This window comes from Haliotis rubra, unplaced genomic scaffold, assembly GCF_003918875.1.
Source record: "Haliotis rubra isolate DU_JTF1 unplaced genomic scaffold, ASM391887v1 Scf1237, whole genome shotgun sequence".
Taxonomy (NCBI): domain Eukaryota; kingdom Metazoa; phylum Mollusca; class Gastropoda; order Lepetellida; family Haliotidae; genus Haliotis; species Haliotis rubra.
In genome coordinates this window covers 61,719-86,054 of record NW_025765156.1, presented here as the reverse complement: position 1 = coordinate 86,054, position 24,336 = coordinate 61,719, and the positions used below count along the sequence as shown (strand labels likewise).

Sequence of the window (24,336 nt, the reverse complement as noted above, 5' to 3'; positions counted from 1 at the left end):
AGCGGACCTCCTGGCAGTTCTCTCATCCAGCATCTTACTCATAGGGTCATATCCTTCATTGCACTCCCCAGGTTTTGTTTTCCTGCACACAGGGGCTTCATGATGCAATCCCGCCGCTTGCTCTGGTGTGGCTGGCTCCGGCTTTACGCCCTGGAACCAGCCCTCCATCCTGCCGTCACCTTGCTCCCATCTCACAATAGGGTTTGGTCCACTGTGTACGTCCGTCCAAGAGACTGGGGATCCGAAAGGCATACCCCTGGGGTAGGGACCATACGGACTGAACCCATACGGCGATGTCAGTGGATGTCCTGGGCTATCTAGCCGGTGAATTGCTCTCTCCACTGCCTCAGTGCTATCTTTCACTGCTGCGGAGGTGTTTTTACACAATTCTACACTGTTCATGGACATTTCGCTCATCGTCCTCATCATGAAGTCCGCGTTCCTTCTTCTGTTCAAGTCCTCCATTGATCGCATCATTCTGTCCATCATGTTTACCATTCCGGTATCCCGTGAACCAAAACCGTGTGCTCCACGTGCCGATTCCCATCCTGAGCTCTGTTGGGTATTACTCTCATTGGCCTGCATCTGTATATCGTCATTGTCCTCGCCCCCGGCGTGCCAACCTTCTGAACCTGTGGTATCCTCTGACTCTGTGTTATCTTCCAAACTATCCTGTTTGATGGGTTGGATACGGTTCTTCAACTTCCCACTTGGGGTGTAATCAAATGTTGACACTAAATCTGCATCATGATTAAATTCTTCCAAGTCCAGTATGTCCTCAGCGGTAATATTAAACCCTGTTTTCCTCATTGTCACCATTGATTTCACTTGACTTGGAGACAGTCCTCTCTCTCTGAAATCCTTCGCGGTTGAAAGATTTACATAAATGGGTTGTTGAGCCATAGTGTATAGCCTATAAAGTCCAGTTTCTAGCACTCACGCTTTAATATTTCCGTGAATAGTCCTTCCGTGAATAATCTTTCCGTGAATAGTCCTTCCGTGAATAATCTTTCCGTGAATATTACTCCCCCATAAAACACAATATGAGTGTCCGAGCTCCCGTCAATGGAATTCACAAAAATTAGTGTTTTACGGCTATCCGCTGTTCGTTTGCACTCCCGGAACAACGCATCACATCCCTCGAATGTAAACACTGCTACTTCCTTCTTGACATGCGCAGACAGTTCACAAGAGTAACACAGTGCATAACATCAATAAAGTCATACAACATCCAAAATTTGTCCAGCACACGATGAATGTTCAATAATCCGGCCCCTGATAACTTTAGAAACCTAACAAAATCTTAGAAAGTTAGATAGCACAGTATGCCAGCCAGGTTGGCTGGAGCACCAGTCGGGTGCGCCGACCCACGTGACCTGCACGTGAGCCGACCGAAGTTGAAAAAACTTATATTAATCTATTTTGTAGAAGATTTCCCCAAGCTAACCTTCCGAGAACGCCCCGGAATAACTTTAAAAATATCCTAAACAGCAGTACGCTGGCTGACACACAGTCCTACGACACATATGTCGCAGACTACGCTCTCTCCCCAATAGCGGGAAAACTGAAAACTGCGCTGCGATCTCCCGAGGTAGAAAAACGGAAATTCCCACCCAGGAACGGTGTTCGCGGCGTCACTGTAGTGAAAACTCGTTCACCACTACGGCGGAACACCTATGGAGTTAGCTATGGCTCGCACTCTGCGGTAATATAGCCCTAACCTAAGGATTTATGTAGACCCCAGATAAGGCGTTGTGTACTCACAGAATGGCTGGCATAGACTCGCTGTTTTTCCGGCTGTTCCTATCACCTCCCGACACCGGTCATTACCACTATCTCTAGCAAGGGTGACCGGTGATCACCATACTTCCAATCATTTCGTGAAATAACTAAGAGGGTCAGCCATTCAGCTATCCCTACTGCCCGTTCTCTTTCTTCCTGGGTTAACCTTGGCATTCTCCCTGTGTGACTTTATGTGCAGTGATATTGCAGTGTTGGACAGGCCATTTGTACTGATTTTTCGCACGATCTTTCCCAAGTATCCGACTAAGACATGTATTTCATGTTTCTGAGAGTCGGGGTCACAAAATGCATTTTGGAGATTTGTTTCGTGCATCACGAACATTGGCAATCGTTATCAAGCACATTTACATCAAATTTGATGGAAACGTCCAAACCTATTTATATAGCTAATAGCGAAATGGCTGATCCTCAGAGTCATTTCATAAAATGACTGTTTTTTTTTTAGTCTTTTCACAAAATGAATGATTTCATAATATATATATTTTGGTTCTTGTTTATTGAGAGTTAGGTTCACCTACCTCAAGTTAATATCTACTGGAATGAATCATTGAATGAAGGTGCGATTACCATATACACTCAATGATATCTCCGAAAACCTGTGGACTCCTTATTCAGGGCAGTACACCTTTGATGAAGAAAAGAAAGGATTTGCGAGTGCAAAAAAAATGGAAATTGGATCAGTTCTTTGAAGCAACATTATTTGCTGCTTAAGAGAAAGTTAGCATTAATACTTATATTTGTACTTCTTATGACAAACAGGATCAGCTGGTCAGACTCACCGACTTAGTAGACACATGTCGTCTATTTGCGTAGATTGATGCTCATACTGTTGATCACTGGATTGTCTGGTCCAGACCCGATTACATGTATTTACAGACCTCTGCCATACAGCTGGAATATTGCTGAGTGCAGCGTTAAACAACAAACCAACCAAATCGTACTTCTCATAATGTTGAGATAAGGTAAAGATATTGCATGAAAAAAACCTGGCATCTGTCTCTGTAGATGACTCTTAAACACCAAATCAAGGAATTTAATGTTTAAAAGACACTAAATGCAAATGGTAGGTATTTTGAATTATTTATAGCATCGATCTGTTTATTCCCAGGGTGTCAGCAGGTCAAGGGCCTGGTACGCTGTCCTTGACTACGGCACCAACTACTGCAATCTTCACAACCTCATTGTCGGTAGGTGTAATGTACTCGGTGTTGGGGTTTCCTTACACTAAGACATATCGTGGGAGTTGGAGACAACCCTCATATCTTATTGCAAAATGGCGTACTCATACATTCACGATGTCATCATCCTCGTGCAGATGACGCATAGATGACGTAATCAGAAACGGGGTAATCCCAATACGATGTACATAGGTGTTACAACTACTTATAGCGAATATACTACAGTACACAGTTCTAGGCTCCAATGTATTTGTTGTAATGGGTGCCCCAAAATCTCTGAATATTGACAAAGGGGGCATCTTATTAAAACAATGCAGAACTTGTTAAAATTGTGTTTATAGATAAACTAGTAATGAACAATCTTGTTCAAATGTCTGTGAAGCAAAACTGGTTTTGATAATATCTAAAATGGTATATGGAATGTACTAGCTTCAATGCTACTATTTCTGAACTCAAACATGACCACCATATAGAGGACAAAATACAATTGTAAATTGGCTGCATAAACAGATTACTTCCAGACTACAATCTGTTTGATTTCATTTGAGACCGATGAATTGCTCACTTAAACACTTTTCGCTCTCTTTTACTAGGGGTGGGGGGTGGGTGGGTGGGGTGGGGGCATTTGCTGGTAGAACAGCGAGGTAATCAACAAGCGTGTATAGTGAAATTTCATTTCACAGTGCAACTCACACACCTGGCTGTTGCACCAGCAAGTGGTCCCCCGCGTAAGAAATAACGAAAAGTGACTACAAAATAATGATTGTTTGTTAAACAACTTTTGTATTCGGGTGTCCAAAATTATGAGACAAATCATCAGAGTTGGTCTGTTGATTTCATGCTACTGTGCAAAATTTGGTTTTGTTGCATTTGTTAGATTTTGTGTTAGTGAGCAATCATCGGTCTCAAATGAAATCAAACCGACTGTAGACTAGAGTTTATTCAGGAGGTGCTTTTTGGAGCAGGGCTCTCATTACGGCAAGTACAGTATTTCACTTTTGAAGGAAACAACAGTAAATATCTGAAAATTAGATGATCTCATGGAGACAGTGTGCAATATCTGTTCAGAAGTGTATAAATTCTGGGACACAATGTTTCCCTGTAAATCCTTCTCAGGAGGTGGTCAACAAACATTTTCCAGGCTATGAACTTGAACTTTGACACACAGACATTCCCAGGCATTCGTCACCACTCGCCTCTTTCCGTAACCTCCAAGAAGACTCGTCCCCCCTCTCGATGCTTGTTATGTGCAAAAATACGACAAACCAATCAGAACGCGCGTAAATGACTGCGGTGTTTGGTAAAAATAATCCCGAGCACTTAAAGAACCACTAAACTTTGTTTTTTGTTACTCTTTTAACCATTACATATGAAAGATTTGTGGTTAGTCTTATGCGGAACACCAAATTTATTCTTTAAAAACTTGTGGTTAATTAATACCGAGCGATTAAAAGTTGCCAAAAAGTCGCCTGCTTCCCCTCTCGCCCGCCAACGAAACCACAGACAGGTTACGTAACTCTGTCGCCGGAGCACTGCAGTGACGTCATATGAGGAACGATTTTCAGTTAGTTGTATAGAAAATGTGTAGCACGCTCATCATTTTGATGATTTCTCGACATCAACGACGACATGCCGAATCGTTGCTTTGTCGTCAATTGCTCCTAGGGGTCGGGCGATGGTGTCCCCATGCACAGATTTCCACAGGACCCCGCAGTTCGTGCTAAATGGGTTATGTTTGTGAGTGCGAAGCGAGCGTTGTGGAAGCTTGAAACGATATCTTACTTGTGTTCAGATCGCTTCACGGAAGTTAAAGGATCAAAACTACTTACTAGTTGTAGTAAAATATGCATATGATTGATGACCATAAAGATTTTCTAAGACACAACTTGTAACATAACGATTTCTTCCTCGGAAGTGAGGTTGTGGTTGAAGTAACAATAATATTGTAAGTAGTATTATATTGACACCCACCTCGCTGCCACGAGAGAAATTGTTATGTTATACGCTTTGTCATGCAAAATCCTATTGGCCATCAATAAAATACATATTTTACTACCAGTAGAAAGTAGTTTTGATTTTGTAACTCGGTGAAAACAAACCTAAATACCATTTATCCTCAGACTGGCGGATGTTCCCGATAGGGCGCCGCCATTTTTAAAAATAAAAAAATCTGTTAGAATTAATGAGATTATAGTTTGTTTTCATCAAGTCAGAAAATCAAGACTACTTTCTACTCGTAGTTAAATATGTATTGGAATCATAACCAAACGGATTTTGCATGACACAACTTATAACATAACGATTTCTTCCACGGAAGCGAGGTGGGGGTCGAAGTCACAATACTGCGCGATAAATTTCTTGCTACATTCCCATGGTTAATGTCCACTCACCAGTATGTAGATACTAGTCAATGTGCGTCTTTATATTTGGTCTTATAATCCTAATTAGTTTATTATCATACTTGTATGCATTTTGAAACTAAATAAAAGCAGACGATCTGCTGATACTTATAGTGAATTTATAACAGAACTGTAATATCTAGACATTTTATAGTTTGCCAATGTGAATCATAATTCGCACACACACCCTAGTGCATGTTGTCTGTCTCATTACACTTCACGGCGAAAACAATGATTCTGTTGAATGCTACGACAAATGAATAAAAACAAAATGCAAATATTAAAATTAAAACAGATTAAAGTTATAGGAACAATATCAGGCCATTACCTTGTTCGAGGAATGTATCCATCAATATCCACAAAACTGTTCCAAATGATGTGTCTTTTAACAGTTTAATATACGAAAAAGTGATAAATCTTTTCAGGTATTGGTGTATAGTCTCATTGGTCACCCAAGATAGCACACCTGGCAACCAATTGCATAATGTCCGCCTTTCTTTAAAAACAATAATTTAGTTAGCCAATAATGGGCAATCAATCAATGTATTGCCGGTTAATCCTTTGAAAGAAGGACGTTGTTTTTACGCAGACACCGACACGATAGAGTGTATTCAGTATAGATTAGTAAATCTACATACATAAACACTACCTTTTGACAATTCCGCTGTGTAAGATAAAAGTAATTAATCAATCAGCGTGTTATCGGTTAATCCTTTGATCGATGTTTATAATGTTGAGTATTTACTCCAGACACAAGAAATGCCAAATGGGAACCTTTGTCGGGTAATTTAAGTGTGTTACCACTAATTATACCTGTTATAAATTCATTAACTGACCATCAAGTGAATGATGACAAATAACATGTGTAGTATTAATTGCTGTATTGCATGTGAAAACTTATGGGCCGACACTGTTTTGAGAATACAAACAGATTTTTACATGACATGATTAAATATCGAGATAAAAAAACACAGAAATGGGATCAATTTGGATCAGTCATTATACAAATAGGGCCTAACGACACCAATCGATTTTGACAGAATCGTCTATGAAAACAAGTTGTAACTCGGAAACTAGGCAAAGCAGGAGACAAAATTAAATGACAGTAGATTGTGAGAACATATAGCTTTCATTTTCCACAACAATTGTCACGATTTCAGGTTTATACAAGCCTGTAAACAACATAATGTAACCCCTAAAATGTAGATGAATTCTGCACAGGCCCTCCAAGCTATTCCTCATATGACGTCACAGAGTCGCGCCGCTCTGATTGGTTGAAATTTCGTTCGCGGGTGAGAATTGTGCACTGTTGTCAAAAAGGTCGATTTAAGTCAATTAAAGGTCGAAATGAGTAGTTTTAATGACGAGGTTTCATTTATAACGATGCGAGTTAGTGATTTATGTATTTTTACCCCCTAGGGTTTATGTGACCTTTAAATCGTTTATGGCATTATGTCATTGTTTAAAAAATCATGAAAAATATATATTGTCATATTGAAAGTACAAAGAAAATAGCTAACATTTAGCTATTGTGAAGTTTTTGATAAGAATCATGCGATTGACTGTGAGAGATTCAAATACACGCGCGTGCGTTTATTGACATAACGGCTCTCATGGGTCCAACTGAGAGTATTTCTGACGATCTTGCGGGCTTGCTATGGAGATTGTACATGCGCTTCCAACAAGTTTAGGAAATGTAATTATAAATCGCTACGAGTTTCAAAACAATAATATTAGACACATATCTGCATGTAAATAATCAACTTTAATCTTTATCATTGGGCATATATTTCACATCTCTGGGAATATTTTAGTCTGACATATTTTTGGTCATTCATATATTTTCAGAGAATTCATTTAAAATTCCACTTGGGGTAAGACAGCAAGGTTACACGAATGTTCAGTTTGAGAAATATTTTAAAGTCATTTTTGAGTTTGTGCTTTGGGATTTAATGTAGCTTTTATAAATTTTATTTACATATTTAATAAAACAAATCCCATTTGTGATTACCAAAAATTAGAAATATAATTTAGAAATATAATTGGAAATATAAGGTGAACATCTGGTAATAATTACGTCAGAATAAGTCTCTAACAAATAAGTTTTTCTCCTTCTTTTATTTGTATCAAAAAGGTTTAATTCTTTAAAAACATAAACAGCAATACAATGTATGATTATTTCGGTGATATTAAGTACCATTGGAATCAAACAAGAAAAGAGTTATCGTTCCTGTTTAAAGTAGTTCTGATGTTCATGCGCCAATATGAAATCTTTCTAGAGGGGCACGAGTCGTTATTCGGCTTGTCCCGGAATAACACGAGTTGAACACGAATGATTCCCAGGGTAAATAACCAAGTGCAGGATGGGTATTCAAAGTTAGAAAAACCAAAAATGAACAAAAGGAAGTCATGTCATATCATATCACCAGCCATAGAATTTCTGTGTCATGTGATGGGATCCATCCTCGATAATCTCCCGGGTATATGTTACGATAAATCTCCACCATACGGCATACCCTGTATTCCGGGACAAGCCGAATAGCGATCTTCTTGGAGGTTACGGGAAGAGGCGAGTGGTGACGAATGGCTCCGAATCTTCACAGTAGCCAATCAGCTAAGCCGCCGTTTACAACTGAGCATGCCAGTGTCAACAAAACAGTGGTCACAGTCGCGAAAGTCTGTTCGCAGTGCAACTCAGATTTTTTGGGGAAACATACAGACAAATTGACAGGTCTGAAATCTTTAAAAAAAATATAAAAGAACTCCTTCTACCTCTTTCAGAGTACCTCTACATTAATTGTGTTGCCAAGTTAAAATGGTTAGATAATTTAAGTAGCGAAAGTGAGTTGTGATTGGTACTCTCAACTTCCCAGCGTAAACACCTGCTTGGATAAAAAGCCAGCCAAGGGAGGTAATAAAATCATCAGGCCAAGCCTTGGATGCATCCAGGGTATAGTGGAAATTTATCGTAACGTATACCTTGGAGATTATCGAGGATGAATTGGACCATGTGTTTTTGGGTAGTGTAATACTTAGCTGTTACTGACCACCTCAGTGGGGTCGCGGATAGTGTCTGCACAGGATCATTTGTGGTTCTGTCCCCGACTGTGTCATACTTTAAGACGGTACCTTGCCTGTCACTTGGGGATAAAACAAGGAATAGCTCAGTGTATGTCAAATACTGTGTGGTATTTCAGTCGGACAGCACTATAATACTAAGGTAAGTCCATCAAGTAGAAACATGCATGTTCAGTGATAAGTTCAGTAATCTAGAATGTGTGTATTGGAATCTCTCACCGGCAAGTGAGTTTGTTCAAAATTGTCTCTGTTCACCCAGCAGAAAAATGGGTACCCTTTGGGATAAGCCATGTGACTACAGTGATACCCCGGATCCTCGGAACCTAAATATCCGGAAACCTTGCCCTCCGGTCAATTTTCATAAAAAACCCAATCTCCTACATTATAAAAGTGACTGTCTATAACGGATATGTGGTTTCCGTTCCCGGACGGTAAATTTTACAAACCAAACGGCTGAATCAACACAAAATTGACTCACTTATCCGTACGAAGCTTTGATATTCCGCTGACCGTGCGAAGTGAAGCGCGAAAGTTCCATGTGTCTTTACACGAGACAAGGTCTACTAATATAAGGGTAATGCTATTTTTGAGGGCATTATCATATGCAGAAGCCCGAGGTCTTCCATTAACTGCCCGACGAAGGAGGGCAGTTGAAAAAGCCCGAGGGCTTCTGCAAATGATAATGCCCTCAAAATAGCATTACCGTTATTATTGCTAAAATACATGGAATTTGTGTTGAAAAGAAAAAGGAAACAATGAAGGAATTTGACTGTAAGTTTACCAAAATCAACTTCTGACGGGCTTGACTGCCCGAATGCAATTACGTCATCGAACAATTCAAGTGACGTCACAACAGAAAGTGACGATATTCGACCTTGGCCTTTGACAAGACCATAGCCTGCAACATGTCAAACTATGACAGTGTTCGGTTTTGGTCCATCAACAGTCTTAATAGTGCAATTGTTAAGGTTAGCACCAACAAGAAAGCCAATATTACCGCTATTTGAAGCGGGACTTTGGGTTGCTTTGACTTGTTTGACCCAGAATATCTGCCAGTCGAAAGCAAATTAATGTCGAACTATGACGTCACTTGACAACAGAACTGATAGTGGCCCGTCGTTAAGGTTGAACGGTCCAATATCATTTGCAGCGGACCGCAAATTTCTGATAATGGGAGGGCCGTTTCATGATAATTCCATGTATTTTAGCTATAATCCAGGTTAATGACCGATCAGCAGGGTATTGGTGGTGATTAGTCGGCCTATCTGACACAGAGTGAATTCTAATTGGCAAATCATAACGACCGTGCTGTTTTTGAAGTGATTTAAACCTGAAGCGTATGCTCGCTACCATTTCAACACCTAAGCCTGGATGACAGAAATATTCAGTTATCCGGACGATTTACACAAAAACGAATGTGTCCTGATATCCGGGGTCTCACTGTATAACCTTCTCGCGCCAAACGCAGCTTGGGTTATCGGGGGTAATAATGTGCTGTGCTATGACTGACTGACTGAGTTTGGTTTTACGCCGCTTTTAGCAATATTCCAGCAACATCACGGCGGGGGACACCAGAAATGGGCTTCACACATTGTGCCCATGTTGGGATTCGAACCCGGGTCTTCGGCGTGACGAGCCAACGCTTTAACCATTAGGATACCCCACCGCCCCTGCTGTGCTATGAGCACATTGTCATTGTCAGCGCTATGAGCATTGTCAGTGTGGAGTTTGGTGCTATATAAATGGACACAATGTTATTATTACCATTCAAGGCATTATCCGTATTAACAACTTCACATAAGGCAATACGATTCATTAGCTATGTTCTTTGTAATGTCAAACTGATGATATCTATTTTCATGATTTTTTAAACAATCACATAATGCAATAAACAATTTCAGTACTCGGGATTATGTTTAATCAAAGCACCTTAATCATTACGCGCATTCTGATTGGTTTGTGGTATTTTCACACATAAGCATCGAGAGGGGAACAAGTCTTCTTGGAGGTTACAGAAAGGGGCGAGTGGTGACGAATGATAATACTATAATACTAACATGAGACACGGCAGTGGGATAGCCTTGTGGTTAGTATTTACTTGTCACGCTGAAGACCATTCTCTTCCCACAGAGGTTACACCTGTCATATCTTCCTACGTAACCTCTGTTCTAAAACGGCCCTTTCATGGTGTGAGCGTTCAAGACTCGTGATTGGAGGCAATCAGATTTAGTTGTGCAATCAGCGACGTTGTTTCAAAAGTGATCATTCCCAAGGCGTCGTTAATTTCCGTATGCTTCGAGAAAACTAAACCTCTTCCCCTGCGCGATGCGCAACCGTTTCTTCTAGACAGAACTCAGTCATGTTATGGCGGATCAGTGGCGTCTCCATCGCCCTCGTTGACAACGGACAAGCTAGCCATTAAATGTCTTGTGTGTAACATCAACACAAGTCCCCGGCAGAGGAAGGATATTTGTGGCCCCACATTTGCTTTTGTTAGTCAAGTTGAATCTAAGTCGATGGAACACGTGTTCTGATTGGATAGAAAGAAGGGAGATAATTCGTGTTGCGATCTTTTGCCGCTAGGGGATTTTACGAGAACCGGGAAATATGGCCGTATTAGAACAGAGGTTCGTAGGAACATATGACAAGTAACCTCTGTGGGAAGAGAATGGCTGAAGACCTGAGTTCGATTCCCCATATATTCGAAGCCTATTTCTGGTGTCCCCGCAGTGATATTGCTGGAGTGTTGCAAAAAGCAGCATAAAACCATACTCACTCACTCTGGTGTTCCTGCTGTGATATTGCTGGAATATTGCAAAAAGCAGCGTGAACCATACTCACTCATTCACCTTTCACCTCACCTTAATACCTGTCCTGACCATTGTTATACAACTACACCTGTTATGAATGTTCTACTTTTTTATCTTGAAGGGGCTGAACTTGACAAATCTCAAGGCTACCGTGAGGCCACCAGCAACAGGATGTGTAGAGGGTTTTCGTCAGCAGACTGCTCCAAATCTTAAACACACCAGAAACATGGGAGCCCATTCCTGTCGCTTATCCGTAACTAAGGATGGGACGTAATATCACTGCTTCATTACCTCTGTGTTGCTGCTATGTTGGTTTTCTCTGTAACTTTTGCTTATTTCAAGCTCAGTTTTATGTTTTTATAACTTCATGCTTTGCTCTCATAAGGTACAATGGAACTCTAAAGTTTTTAAATGGGTACAGATATGGATTTCTTTGTGTGAGGGGCGGTGGGGTAGCCTGGTGGTTAAAGTGTTCGCTTGTCGCGCCAAAGACCCGGGTTCGATTCACCACATGGGTACAATGTGTGAAGCCCAATTGCTAAAAGCTGGAATATTGCTGAAAATGAAGTAAAACTAAACTTACTATGTGTGAGAGCCTGAAGAGAAAACCTGATGAAGATTTGTTACAGGGGCTCTGACCTCTTGGAAGCTTTATGCAAATGTATTTTGACATAATTGTTATTTATTTTGTTTCGACACATAGGGAATTTATGTTCTGGCAACACTGGTTACTACCGTTACTCATTAGTTGTAAGGATGTTCTCAATAGGGCTGGATAAAATGACCGATAATCTGTTGACAGGAATTTTTAAATAATTTGTATGTATGAAAATTGTGTTATTGATAATATCGTACATTCAATTTTGTGACAGAAAATAGTTATTTCCTCGCACAATATACAAATTTTGGACTTTATGATCTGCTTCTATATTATGTTGAAGACGCTGATAATCAAAATCATGTCACAATTCACCAGCGATGAACTATATTCATTTCTTTCAGACATTTTTGCTCAAAAGATATTTATCTATAATCTATTGATGTTTAGTTAATGATTATCAATCTGTGATTTATATCTATAGCCAGTCCTAGTTCTCAATATTGTTAAGTTCCTTGTGCTTGCTTTATTAACATCTCAGGGGGTGGTGGGGTAGCCTAGTGGTTAAAGCGTTCGCTCGTTACACCGATGACCCGGGTTCGATTCCCCATTTGGGTACAATGTGTGAAGCCCATTTCTGGTGTCCCCTGCCATGATATTGCTGGAATATTGCTAAAAGTGTCGTATAACCATACTCACTCACTCTTAACATCTCAACAGTATAACTGTCTCCACTGGAATTTTATTGACAATTTTTATGTTTATAGTACTCTATACCTTTTACAGTTATGCCCTTTTTGGACCCAGATCGGCATGCCAGAACCTAGTTTTGCACCAGCTCTTTTAGGCCTGGATTTTAAAAAAAATGTGAACATCTATGAATAGGAATACCTGCTCTGATCCCGGTGAAATCCTGTGATATGAAATTACCATTATTTGACAGTAGGATATATATTTTGATATGTGACAATCCTCGTGAGGAATCCATTCAAAATGTCTGTCTTTGTTTGTTCTAAACTTCAAATTTATGGGCAGCATTTACAGCAAGAGTTTTTTTTAAACATTATTTTGTATATGTTGGTGAGATCTGAAATTAATGTGTGTATAGATATCTGATGTAATTTTGATACTATGAAGTAAATGTATTAATGACTTTGTGTTTTGTCATTGATGTCAGTCGTCATGTATACAGGGTTTCTTTAGCTCCTCAGCTCTGACTGCCATATAGCTGGAATATTGCTGAGTGCAACATCACTCTACTTCAGCTCAGTATGTTGCAGCTCAAAATCTCCATGCTTTTCCATTATCCTTCGTATGGTGAAATGCAGCAACCTTTCCAGTGTCATACCATTAAGACCTGGGTTAGAATTTGTCTTCAGCAATCTATGCTTGTCGTAAGTGGCAACAAACAGGATCGGGTGGTCAGACTCGCTGACTTGGTTGACACACGTCATTGTCTCCCAATTGTGTAGATCGATGCCAATGCTGTTGATCACTGGATTGTCTGGTCCAGACTCGATTATTTACAGATCGTCGCCATATAGCTGGAATATTGCTGTGTGCTGGAATATTGCTGTGTCGGTCGTTAAACAACAAACCAACCAGCCGAGCAATCCTACCATTAACCTATTTGTGGTGAAGTGCTACGTTCTTTTTTTTTTATTTACCTTCACAAAGAATATTACTTTCCAAGTCCTCCTCAGGCAGTGGTAAACAATTATCTGCTTATCTTGAACCGTGATATGGTCATGTGTCAACATATACTCCCAGAACTATTCATACAAACCTGTAGATGTTACTGAGAAACGACAACATGAAAAGTGAGGTGCAAGGTAGACAGGGAGAGTTACCCGCTCTTGGCTGTCAGGGCCCTGTAGGGGTGGTCGAACAAGACAAAAATGTTCCAGTTTTATGACAACCCTCTGTAAATAATCAGGTCTGGACCAGACAATCAAGTGATCAACAGAATGGGCATCGGATATAATGACAAGTTTCAACCAAGTCAGCAAGCTTGTCCACCGACGAATTCTAACCCAGATCTTCACCGGTCCTATCTGTTTGGTAAATCCATGCCGTTACATACCCGCGTGATGTCAGAAGGTACACTTAAGTGAGAACTGAGACTTACTTTACTCAAACGAGTATGAATATGCTCAATGTGCCCAATGTGTGCACCAAAATAGCAGCCAGAAAATGGGATTCAAATATGATTTAAAAGTCATGCACCTTCTCCACATGACCAATCTAAGGATATCTCATCAAGCTGACAAGGTAAGGATATCATCTGACCCTCCACTTTCCAGGTATACACTCAATCCATTTCACCCTCCACCAGCAATTTGAACTGTTCAAACAAAAAACAAACAGGTGGACTGAAGTAGATGAATACTTTATTTCCTCTGTACAATATATACATAGTGTCAATTGATGCATATATACATAAAATGTGAAGAAACATACAACAGATTGAACAGCTCTCAAAACACCCAACATTCTTAGCAACCAGGGCCCCGTTTCACAAAGCTCTCATATGCCTAAGATCTCGTAACTTTTCTTGTAGTAGTCTTACCTCCTATGTTACAGTATAGGAGATACGACTGCTATGAGAAAAGTTACAAGATCTTAGGCTTACGAGACCTTTGTGTAACGTGGCCCAGGTCCTATACATGCAAGTATAAATGTACATCCACAAAGTATCGACACTTAATAAACCACTCTAATTCATCACCAATGTCAAACATACCAAGGCTACACATTGAACTACCAGACCGTTCTCGGGCAATATTTTGACATGTAGCCTGGACAATGCACAATTTCACCATTTTAATCTGAGGTATGCCCTGAACTCAAACTTAAACTTAACTCAACTTTTGAGGCAGTTTGAATAATGTGGCAGTATAAATAAACATCCCATAAAATTTCGCTGTTCTTTCATTATCAAAACAAGGCATACTTTCAGTGCTGGTTTTAAAGTTTGTGTCACTACAACAGGTGAGTGATTGTATTTAGTTTTGAGCCACTTTCAGCAATATTCCAGAAATCTCATGGCAGTGGACACCAGAAATGGGCCTCACACATTGTACCCATGTGGGGATTTGAACCTGGGTATCTGGCTTGATGTGCAAACACTTTAACCACTAGGATACCCCAACCGTAACAGGAACTTCATGTCTCTTTGTACTTAAAAGTAAACTTTTCAAGCTACATAACAATGATTAAGTGGTGAATAGGGTTTTATGCGGCTTATGGCAATATTCCAGTAATATCATGGCAGGAGACCCCAATAAGATAACTAATAACTTATGTCTGTCTTGTGATTTGCTTAATACATCAAAGGTTTGCTTAGACAAAGCTTCTGGTTTCAAAGTACATGTCAGGCTCTGAATGGAATTCTAAGTGACATACCCACAACTAAACTGTAATAATTGTTGACATTCTCAAAAAACAGATGTCAGCAGCAACTCCTAACAGCATTTACTAGAGAACCCTGTTTATCTGCTGGTGGTGTAGCAGAGCTTTCAATTCAAATGACTGACAAGATGAAAAGATACAATGAGAAAAAAGCTCAGCATGGTTAGTATGTTCATCTTGGATGAAATTTATGAACAGGAAACTTCACCTTCAAATTTACGGCCATTCTTTTGAGAAAGTTCAAGAGTGAAAATTATTCAAATGTTGATGCATAAAACTTGGAAAGGAAGAAATTGACACAAGCAAATTTTCCTTTTGACAGATGAACATCTTTTCTATATATATTATTTTTAAAATTCTCTAGCAATGAAGCAGTTCGCCCTCGGCTGAATGCAGTAAAATTCTAAAGCTCAACAAACAACAATAAATCTGTTAACATAAAGTCAACTGAAAATATTGCCAAGGATCATTGTTAGAGGCAACCTTGACTTGGACTGGATCGGATTTCCATTCAAATTGCTACATTAAACTTCTGAACAAACAGTAAGAAATTTAATCACTGTCTTAAATAAAAGCATGAGGGCAAAAGAATACCCAGTCTTAACTACCTCCTTTAGCTGTGAAGGTAAAAATAGCAGTGAAATTGTTATGATTGGATTGGTAAAAACCAGTGATGACACCAGGTGTTCGCAGAAAGGGTAAGCATGTATAACCCTGCTGGTAGCGTCCACCATTCACATAAGTCTGCCTAAAACACTACTTACAGCCCAATGTCGCACAAATGTACTCCAGCCATGTGATACCCGCTTAGTGTTAGAATAATCTGGCGATCAACGGATTGTTATACCGGAAAATCCAGTAAAATCCAGCATGATGTACTAGTATGAAAGACTGCGTTCAAATATGACTCATATAGTAAATTAATCACTTCTCGAACCATCTCAAAGAAATATGAAATTCTAATTTCAAGTTTCTAAGCTTCAGTGAACAATTCTTTGACTACATCCACCTAACCGAAGAAATCAACCCATTCAGCCAGTTGACAAGGTAAGGTCATCTGACTCCACACCCTGCACAAACTCTTTCTGTGACCTGTCCATTATAGTTTCTGCTAAAGGAGATAATTCAGGCAAAGCAAGATGTTTAGAGCCACTAAAAAGACAAGCTCCAACATGAAATGCTTCAGTCAATGAAACTAAAAGTTTCAATATGTGCAAAAAATATATTTACATGGAAAGAACTTATCAAGTATATACAATATTCACATATCAACGAAAGGGTTTAAATACCAAAACCACAAATAATCTATGGGAATAACTAAAATAAATGTACAGGGAGATAAATAGTTAATCAAGACTGTTTCAGGGTGGTTCTACTCAAGCTGTGACTAAAATCAAATGCATATTCTGAACACGAATACTGCTTCAAATAAATATATCTGCTTCCAATACTTTCATCTAAAATTAAATCATGATTCACGAAATATTTCCCAGATGAAGAGATCAAAATAAAGTAAAACCTCATGATTTAAGGTCTTGGAGATTGTCAAAATATATTATTGAAACAAATTCGATCTCATTTATATTAATCCTTAACACCTTTGAGTGGAGATACGATAACACCTCCATAGGAGGTCATAGCAGGGAAACTTTCTGTTCAGCCAATGAGCTTCAAGGCATCCATAATCTTCATACAGTCATAATTGACTTCTGTATCTCAAAGCAAACTAGCAGTTTTATTTCGTAACTGATGCGGCCATACCATTATCTTGTCATTATCTCACTGCTGAGTGCCATGCTATTTTCAATCAAACGAGAGTTTCATCCAAGGAATAATTGTGTTCTATGTGAGTTTTCTGTTCTACAAATTTCTGCATTATGCCGGTATAGAAATGAAGCTGAATTGCATCTCACATCTATATCAGTTTCCTATAATATAACATAATAATTTCTCTTCGGGTGAAAATTCTCAAATATATCTTAAATACAAAATTTCATAAACAGTGTGAAATATATCTTCACCAAAATGTATTCAAAATACCATGTGGAAAATATAACAGTTGTGAAAAGTGAAAACCTCCCTTGCCCCATCTCGAACAAACGTTTTACCAGTAGATCGTATCAAACAGTTTAAAGACTGTCCATTTAACATAACTTTCAGTCTTCACTGTTACATCAACACTAATATGTCAACACAAAGCAACAAGATTTTTTTATCCTCGCCTGAAAATCTTCATATCATTATATTGCCCCACCCCTGACATGTCTACTATTCATGACCTCAACTAAGATGATAAATATTATAAACAAGGGAATGATGTTCATTTTATGATTTGCCCATCAAAATCAGGATTTTGTACACTTCTACCATGGGTGAGTGAGTGAGTTGGGTTCACTATTTTAGTGGGAGGACAGCCAATAGTGCTTCAGTTCCCTGGCGTTGTGGAAACCAACGAGCACGTGTATGGTGCTGGCATACATAGAACAGTAATCAGGGCAAATAGGTTCCTGGGGAACCAAAGGGAAGCAACTCTGCAGGACCTTACACGACTGGCCCATCCAACTCCATAATGAACTGAATTGATTGGCTGAAAAATCTCCATTACTCTCAAGGCCACCACCCAGACAAAAGAAATCTAGGTCAAGGTCATTTCATTTTTGACCCCGACCAATGGCAGGACATTTTGTCATACAACGACATACAAACTAGACAAGGGTTCTCTACTATATACAGTAATCATCACAGACTGGGATTGGATAGGGGACATGATTTCTCCAAGTGTCGATGCATGGCGATACTTGTGTCGACATCACAAGCAGTACATTTCCGCATTAGATAAATAAACATCTGCAGGAAGCAGTGTATGTAATAGTTACAATATCTTTGGCACCAAAACAAAAACTTAGTAATCAAGTAATCAAGTAAACAGCTCCAAAAGGCCCCAACTGCTGAATCACCTTTCGGATAAAACTTAATTTTTTTACACGATACATACCAGTAGGCATTTCCAGGTCGACAGAATAACCTTCATAAATTATATATCATCCTGTCAGTGAATCTGAACCTAAAATATGCACCTGTTAAACTTAGGTTTTTAGGCGGTTCAGTCATTACATCTAGAGTATTGTCATGGTTTCCATGAAGAAATGGGTTATAGATGAAAGTATTTTACTCATACACTATTTGTGATAAGGAATCCTCCATTTACTTTTGGAATGTTTGCATGTCTTCAGAGAAGGCCACAGAATCAAAAGTTTCAAAAATATTCCTTAACTTATTAATGCCAATCAATTCTTCCTGCACTTAGCGCCAATGGTAAAATGGTTATGTCAAAAGTGCATCAGATGGTTCTTCCTCAGCCAGCAATGTCTCATTCTCATGACTTTTGATCTTAATTCAAGTAAGGACATACAGAAATCTTTCAGGGAACAGTTACAAATGGACAGGTGAATTGACTCCAACAGCACAGTTAAACAAAATCAGAATAGGACACGACGATACATAATAGGGTAGAACAAAACAACAGAGCCTTTCTTCCAACAATTTAGACCCCCTACTTCTTGAAATTCTTGCATCATGTGGTAAACATCATCCTGCTGGCATAATCATCACCATGATGCTTCGTAGTAAGTTGTATTTCAATTGATACTAAGCTTAATCAAATTTTCAGCTCACCCAGCAGACATCACAAAGCAGACGTCACATATGAAGAAGTTCATAACAGATCTTGTTGACCATGATGAAGTCTGATTATAAGACCAACTGTAGCAAAGTGGTATTTATACATTTTTCGCTGTTACAAATTAAGATTCAGAAATGTGCATACTAGTATATAGAAAATAAACAGATTCCATCGGGATAATTTGATAGCCCCTTTTCAAACATGATTTCCAACTAATGTACTTTTGGCGTCCAAATCACAAACATCCAACAAAAAATACAGAGGTGGGAGGGGGTATTTTTCTCTCCTCAGAACCCAATCCCCTGAAAACAGTTGATGACATGGCCTCCCTGTAATCAAGATATCTGCAAATGCTGAAATTTCAGGAAGATAAACTTGACTGATTAGCAGCCATGACAATATTATTACCTGTCATAAGAAACATGTGAGAAAATTAAAGATTAAATGGTAACATACATTGTTAAGTGATGAAGCTCAAACAGCTCACTTTGTCAGGGACCAATCTATTCATGTAATGTGGTCCTTATCAATTGTTGAGTAGAATACACTTTAAAAGAAATTTTCATTGCAAGACAATCATAAAAATAATACAGACAAAACATAAATTCACCAGAAAATGTTGACATATACAAAGTTTGAACATTTTTTTCACACTTTTTCAACAGCATTACATTTTTCCTTTTTTTTTTGCAAGAAAATGATCAAACATTCTTAATCCATTTCCTATTTCATACACCATAGCATATATCATAACAATGAAGAAGAACTCAACTAGACGAAAAGACAAAATTCTAAAATATTGTCATGTTGAACATTTACAATTGTCAAAAACCTTAATGTTTTAAATAACGTAATGAGACTTTTCTTCACCCAAATGTTCTCTCAGTACCAGAAGCACACAAACTACACCATACAAACAATTCATCTAATGGTCCCTATTGGATTTATTCACTTAAACCTGACCAAAAACATACACACAGTATTTATTTGAGGAATTTCAAACCAATTCCAGCATAGTAGTCTATTTAAATAGTTTAATTCAGTATTTCACTCAATTCTTTTTTCATGGAAAAGTGTCTATATTCAAACATACCATCTTACAACATCTTGATCATCCTGAAACAAAACTGTGTCAAAATGGCTGTCCCTGATACATATTGCGTTATCCCTGTGCATTTGTCAAATCAGTGTTATACTCATCACCAAAAGTTAAGCATAGGTGGGGTTTTATTCACACATTGTACCATGTGGGGAATTAAACCTGGGCCTGCAGCGTGACGAGCAAACACTTTAATCACCAAGCTGCCCCACCTTCCCCATTCAAATTTGACTGACTGACTGAGTTTGGTTTTACGCCACTTTTAGCAATATTCAGGCACCATCACGGCAGGGGACACCAGAAATGGGCTTCACACATTGTACCCATGTGGGGATTGGAACCCGGGTCTTCGGCGTGACGAGCCAATGCTTTAACCACTAGGCTACCCCACCACCCCATTCAGATTTGAACTGTTCCAGGTCCTTCAGAGTCTTCACAGTTGGTTGCCTGTCATTAATTCTTTCAATATAATCTCAGAAAATACTTGCCTATGCATAACTTTTGGTTATCAGTATACTCAGTCTGAATTAAGTAGGTAAATATTCCAAACAAATTATTGCATTGAAATTTCATAACTGTGTGATAATGTAACAATTTCATAAACGTAATATTGTCTACCGTATGCAATATAATCAATAAACACATTGTAACATTGGAAGTGCATTGGAATTGAAGTAGATATATGGGTATATAACAAAACCAATGAAGACATTTATGCAATATTGTTTTGAATGAATCATCTTCATGGTCATACAACATATTAGACTATTGAGAAACAAGTGATTTCTAAATTATCATCAATGTACGTCGTAACTCGATATTAATCACAACCTTCAATGATCCATAGCGATCTGTTCAGGCACACGGCAGCATTACCATATTTGTATCGTTTCAGTGGTATATTATTATTATAATGACTATGGTACAAAATAAATCAAAAGGAAAACACAGTGAATTCTACCAGTAAGTATTGCTTAGGCCAGACCAATTTTATGGCAGATGGTTTTATGGATTTTTGTCCTCAGAAAACCTAAAGGCAGGAGGGGAAAAAAATAAAAATCACCAGTCAAAGAAAAAACCCACATGAGTTTCCATATTAACTCTTTTGGTTTGTTTATATCAACTAAAAATAAGTTGAGTGAGTTTACTTTTCACACAGATTTCAAGAGTATTTCACTTATATCACATCAACGTTAGGAAAATATTTTTTGAGCGGGAAAAATTAATGTTTATTTTTTTCATATTCTTGAAAAAATACGACTGCCGGATCCGGAAAACAAGAAATAAAATTGGTCTGGCCTTACAGCAGAAAAACTGAATTAAGTATACACCAAACCAAATTTTCACAAAGTATTTTTACGCTACTCAAAAGCAGCAATATGAAGGAAACTGATCCTTATCTTCATTTGAGTAGTATAAAACCATAATTCAAAACATATATATAATTCTAAATCAAATAAATTTAAAAACACCCTTCATGTTTAACAATAAAGCAAAGTAACACAATAAGCTATAAATATTCAAAATTCCTTCAAAATGGTACAAAACAACATCCATTTGTGACCTAATTCAGACTTGAGGCTAGGCATTTTTGTTTCATGGCTTACAGATGTATTGTTGAAATAAAACCTGTTTGGAAAAAATGCTTTTTGAATGCATGCTACCAAATAAAATAATGCTGAGTTGAGGTGCTCTGGAACCATTCAACAAAACAATATTAGTGCTAAGATGGCCACAGCTTACATACTTCAACACAGGCTCATATCAGTGCTAAGATCGCTTTGTTAAACGGATGCCCAGTCTTAGGAGTTTTGAAATCCCTTTTATTACTCGCCCGTGGAAGATACTGCAGTGTAATATTTTTACAGCAATATAACACTAGTGTAATACCGCTAGACGTATGACGTCATAATGGCTTACAGTTATGACGTCACAAAGATAATACCTCGGTCACGTTGCTATTAGACCTTGCTTGACTCGTGGAATGCTGAGAGTCATCACACTACGTACGCAGTTTCTATCAATTTATGTTGGAGAGTAATAAACAGATACTAAACTCGCTTCTGTGAAATACCATTTTTATTAAACTCGTGAAAGATTTAGCATCAAACTCGCTTTTGCTCGTTTGATACCAAATCTTTATTTCGTTTAATAAAAATGGTATTACACGGAAGGTCGTTTAGTATCCTCTATATATCTCATTTCAGAATCTGTAAACCAATTGTTAGTAAATGTCTAGCCAGATGGAAATGACCATCGCAACATGTGTTCCCCATAAATGATCCAGAAATGAGACTTAGACAAAATGAAAAACAGAGATCAGATGCTGGACACAAATGAGTTTGAGACGACGATTTCCAAAGTATATAACAACTCCCTCCATATTAACCCTGGAACAGATTCCCCACAGTAAGCAGCTGTTACACAACTATTACATATTTTGTCTGTATCTAAACCCATAGCACAATATACACTGAGTTATAAGTGTCACTATCACAGCGTAGGACAACAGAAGTTGGCTTCACACACTGTACCACACACTGTAACCCATGTCGAGAGAATGATCCCAAATAAACTTTTCACACGAAGACCAAAGTTTTCAAAATGACTAGAAGACTCTTTCCTCCTGTTTACACCAAGGTGACATAATGAAGGCAAGGAAAGATAACTCTTACATACTAATCAAGGGAATAGTTCTACACAGTTGACATTTGTAAAGCTCTCTGGGTATCTGAGGTAAAACATACAATGTACTGAGATCCCTTTGTGAGACAAGGCCAGACATTCAAGAAATTCATCTGACTTTAATTTATACAATGGTATTAAAACCATATTTTACAAGAAAAAACGAAGTATTGTGGAAAACTCTCTTCATTCAACCAGCGTAATACCTTAGTGGCCACAAAACGATGAGGAAACGTTACTATCACTTTACACCGTAAACTACATTCTCATATTGATGCCTATGTGGGCTAAGCAGGGCTCGATTTAAGAGATGTTAACCTACTTGCACCAGGTGCAACCTGAGATAAAAACCTAGTTGCACCAGACAAATGCCAGTTGAGCTGCTTTTATTGCAATATGTAATGAAAGAAATATGCTATTGATTTATTTAGATGTTTTATTCAGAAGTTTACTCACTCAAACATTGACTTGCACTTGGTGCAAGTTAGACTAATAACTAGGTTGCACTTTGTAATATTTGGTTGCACCAGTGCAAGTATCAAACCACTAAATCGAGCCCTGCTAGGTGAGACTCAAATATGAAAATATTCACCACCGGGTACCCATGTCACTACTACTTGAATTGTGTAGTAAAGTTTGCTAATCGAAATAGTAACCCCCTGTCAGGGGGACCCTCCCAACTTGCCGCCCTTTAAGGAGTACCCTCCCCACCCAATCTTGCAACCCTTGATGCAGGATTATTTAAAACAATTTAGTCCAAGCAAGGTATGCAAAATATAACTAAATTTAAATTACCCATGTTGCTATAATACAGCCTTGGGTATGGGTCAAGCTACTGATTGCTATTTGCGTAGTAAAGTTTACTTATCCAAACAGTAACGGAACAAAAATAAATTTTGTCACCCGAAAAGGAAGACCCTCCCTACACCAACTTGCTACCCTTGAAGAAGAATTATATCAATTCGGAACAACTTGCAGTCACAGTAACCTAGTAAAATGTAACATTTTAAATTAAAAATATATCCATCAAGCAGTTTAATGATTTATAAACTAATCATACGGAGACATTGTCAAACTACAAAATATTTTATTATTGGGAAAGTCAAAGAAATATGTGTCAAATAATTTTGGATGAATCAACATTCCATAAGCACTTCATTCGTTCACTTTTATTTTCTTAGCAAAATGAAATACAAACATTTACTATAAATACATGACATTAGTCTTTCTTGAGGGTAACAAATGTTTAAAAACTGATCATAAATGCTTAATAAAAATCAAAACACTGAATTCTGGAAACTACCACCTCAAAAAGCCACATCAACAAGGTCAACCTGACTGATATTGTGCCTCTTGTCCCTTTATATTCGCTGTATTTAGCTATCAGCACAGCGAAGATTCTATTTACATTATTTACAGCCTTTGGTCAAATCTAATCTGCTTGATGAATTTTATGATTCTTAAACTGATACAACAGGCATAACTAATATTAACGTCACGAAAGCCGATATAATGATAGGGATAGATTTCCAACCTTTGATTCAAACACAGTGACCTTCTACTCAGGGCAAAAAACATATATCTATGACCATC

At 38.3% G+C, this 24,336-nt stretch overlaps 1 protein-coding gene across 1 annotated transcript in view; it reads left to right on the top strand.

Annotated features, from left to right (window-relative positions):
- Nucleotides 1-13,019, top strand: part of LOC124266180 — a 32,027-nt gene extending 19,008 nt beyond the window's left edge. The window contains exons 4-5 of the mRNA XM_046700984.1: nt 2,912-2,990; nt 11,390-13,019. Of these exons, the coding sequence (XP_046556940.1) occupies nt 2,912-2,990; nt 11,390-11,481 (171 nt within the window). The 3' untranslated portion in view covers nt 11,482-13,019. The remainder of the gene's footprint in view (nt 1-2,911; nt 2,991-11,389) is intronic.
- Nucleotides 13,020-24,336: the final 11,317 nt, after the last annotated feature.